At 33.2% G+C, this 2,547-nt stretch overlaps 1 protein-coding gene across 1 annotated transcript; it reads right to left on the bottom strand.

The window, feature by feature from the left end:
- Positions 1-1,006: 1,006 nt before the first annotated feature.
- LOC110106328 (histone H2B.4) lies at positions 1,007-1,731 on the bottom strand. Its single transcript, XM_020836195.2, has one exon. It carries the CDS (start codon positions 1,549-1,551, stop codon positions 1,114-1,116), a length of 438 nt encoding a protein of 145 aa, XP_020691854.1. The 5' UTR covers positions 1,552-1,731; the 3' UTR covers positions 1,007-1,113.
- Positions 1,732-2,547: the final 816 nt, after the last annotated feature.

The following is a 2,547-nucleotide window of genomic DNA, read 5'->3' as shown; positions in this document are numbered from 1 at the left end:
ATATTAAATTTACAAATGATGTTTGAGTTTTATTTTGAAATGTTAACATTAATTTTAAATATAACCAAAATGCTTTTAAAATATACAGTTTAAAATTAAAAAAACAGAAACTTTAATTTAATAAAATTTAAAAATGCATAAAAATTTAACTAATAAATATCAAAATAAACTTTTTATTTTTTTTCTTTGAATTGAACTTTAGTTTAATATCCCGTCCTCTTTACTTCTCTCTCTGGGGGAGTTTCTGTTCCCCGTCTCTCTGTTTCTCTCTCTCTCTCCACATTCACATGTTTTTATTTCCTTTAACTTAAAACGGCAAATCCAATGAGGCATTCAAAATGCTGACAATTTCGCCCTTAAATTACTTTGTAAATCAGCTCTTTAAATTAATTTTAAAAAATAAAAAGTTTTTTAAAAGTTCACAAACACTTTATATCTAATAACTCTCTTTTCTCTTTCTCAACTATGAGAAATAAAAACAGTTCTTTTATCTCCTTAGGATATTTTAACTAGATAAAACCTGTCAGATTTTCACTTTAATTTTCAATATAAAAAACTTTTAAATATTCTACAGTTCTTTTCCCACAAGTCCTGATTTTTTAATTCAAAGCATGCAAATTTTCTAACATAAATAAAAAAATAAATAAATCTATTGTCTACAATAGACGACATACTTCCCCACTACGTCAAGAAGATGCTCGAAGGTTATAAAGAAGTTTTAATTTGAAGAATTTTCAAGGCCATAGAGAGACGTCGCGTATTAATTATCGTACTAAAACAATTACTATTCAAACACTGTTAACGGCACAGTATACTTAGATAAACTTTACAGGATTTGTAAAGTCCACTGGATGCCAAACAGTCTCCCTAAGCTGAGTACAAGAAGCTTTCGTGCGGAAAACGATAAACTGGGCCAAAAATTAAAATTTAAAGAAAAAGATTCAGCCAAAAATCTGATCCATCACAAAATCAAAGATAAAATTTCAGTAACCATAAAGATACGGAATTTCACATTAAAAACTGTTTTTCAGTCAAACCCACATATCATACACCATCCATTCCAAAACACATTAGATAATCAGTCACTCTTAAACAAGCAACCACAGCAAAACTTCAACTGCTAGTAAACTTGGTAACAGCTTTGGTACCCTCGGACACCGCATGCTTGGCCAGCTCACCAGGAAGAACCAGGCGTACAGAAGTCTGAATCTCGCGAGACGTGATGGTCGACTTCTTGTTGTAGCGGCCGAGACGAGAACTCTCCTGAGCGAGCTTCTCAAAGATATCATTAATGAAGGAGTTCATAATACTCATTGCCTTGCTTGAGATCCCAATGTCAGGGTGCACCTGCTTCAGAACCTTGAAGATGTAGATCTTGTAAGTCTCGGAACTCCTCTTAGCCTTCTTTTTCTTCTTCTTGTCACCGCCTTCCTTGGTTGGAAGTCGTTTCTCCGCCTTCGGCTTCTTCTCGGCTGGCTTCTTCTCCGCCGGCGCTTTCTCTTCCGCCACGGGCTTCTTCTCTGCTACCTTCTTCTCTGCTTTGGGCGCCATTGCCTCAGCGTTTCAAGAAATGAGAGGGGATGGATGGATTTTCAAAATCATCATTTTTAATTTATAGAAGAATGAGGGGGTAATTTCATTGGAAGGAGTTGAGAGTTCCGGATTGCTCTGTTGGCAAATCATGGTGCGCTGATCAACTATCGGCGATCAAGCGGTGCTGGATTAGACACGTGTTGTGATATAATTGGCTTATTTGGTAAGTCGAGGATCACCGGTTTAAGTTAAAAGGAACTCGCGCACGTGCCGAAAGCTGTCGAACCTGGCGTTTTACTGGATAATAAATTGTGAGACAGCATGAAATTTAAAAATTTTAAGCTCTATATTGAAATTAGTGTTAGGTTTACTATTTTAAATTTTATTAATTATAATATAATCTCACAAATTTTAAATTCATCTAATTACATCTAAATCATTGTTCGAATTTTTTTTTTTTTTTAACTTCATTGCAATTGCAAGCATTTAACATTTTAAAAATATCGAAACAAAATTCAAATTATTTTCATCTATAAGAAATCATCATCTGCATAATAGAAATATAAAACATTATATCTAAATTAATCAACTTTTTTTAAGTGATATAACTTAATCTAATCGACAACTTAGTTTGAGGTTCTCTAATACAACTAATATTTACTTCTTCAGCAATAGGTGTAGCATTATTTACATAAATTTATATCTCTAAATTCTCCAAAACAAGTTCTGGAACTGATTCGTCATCAAACACCCATAAACCCATCATTCGTATATTTTTGTAATCCAAAGCATCATAGTTTTCTTTTATTTTAAAACCTAAAAAACTGATGTAGTGGATCGTCGGAAGATCAAACCTGCAAGAAGAATTTCAAGGAGTTTCCCAATCCAGGGAAGAAGAAGAGAGCTTTCTCAAAGCTTCAAAAGAGTTTATATCATTCAATGCCTCAAAAACCATACATTATACCTATTTAAGGGAGCAAATAGAAGACTCTAGACTAAAGGATATAAACTAGT

This window comes from Dendrobium catenatum, unplaced genomic scaffold, assembly GCF_001605985.2.
Source record: "Dendrobium catenatum unplaced genomic scaffold, ASM160598v2 fragScaff_scaffold_250, whole genome shotgun sequence".
Classification (NCBI taxonomy): domain Eukaryota; kingdom Viridiplantae; phylum Streptophyta; class Magnoliopsida; order Asparagales; family Orchidaceae; genus Dendrobium; species Dendrobium catenatum.
Note: the sequence above shows the minus strand (reverse complement) of the source record. Positions and strands in the feature narration are given on the sequence as shown.

Coding starts and splice junctions, on each gene's coding strand:
- LOC110106328 (XM_020836195.2), bottom strand. CDS start 1,551: ATGGCGCCCAAAGCAGAGAAGAAGGTAGCAGAGAAGAAGCCCGTGGCG.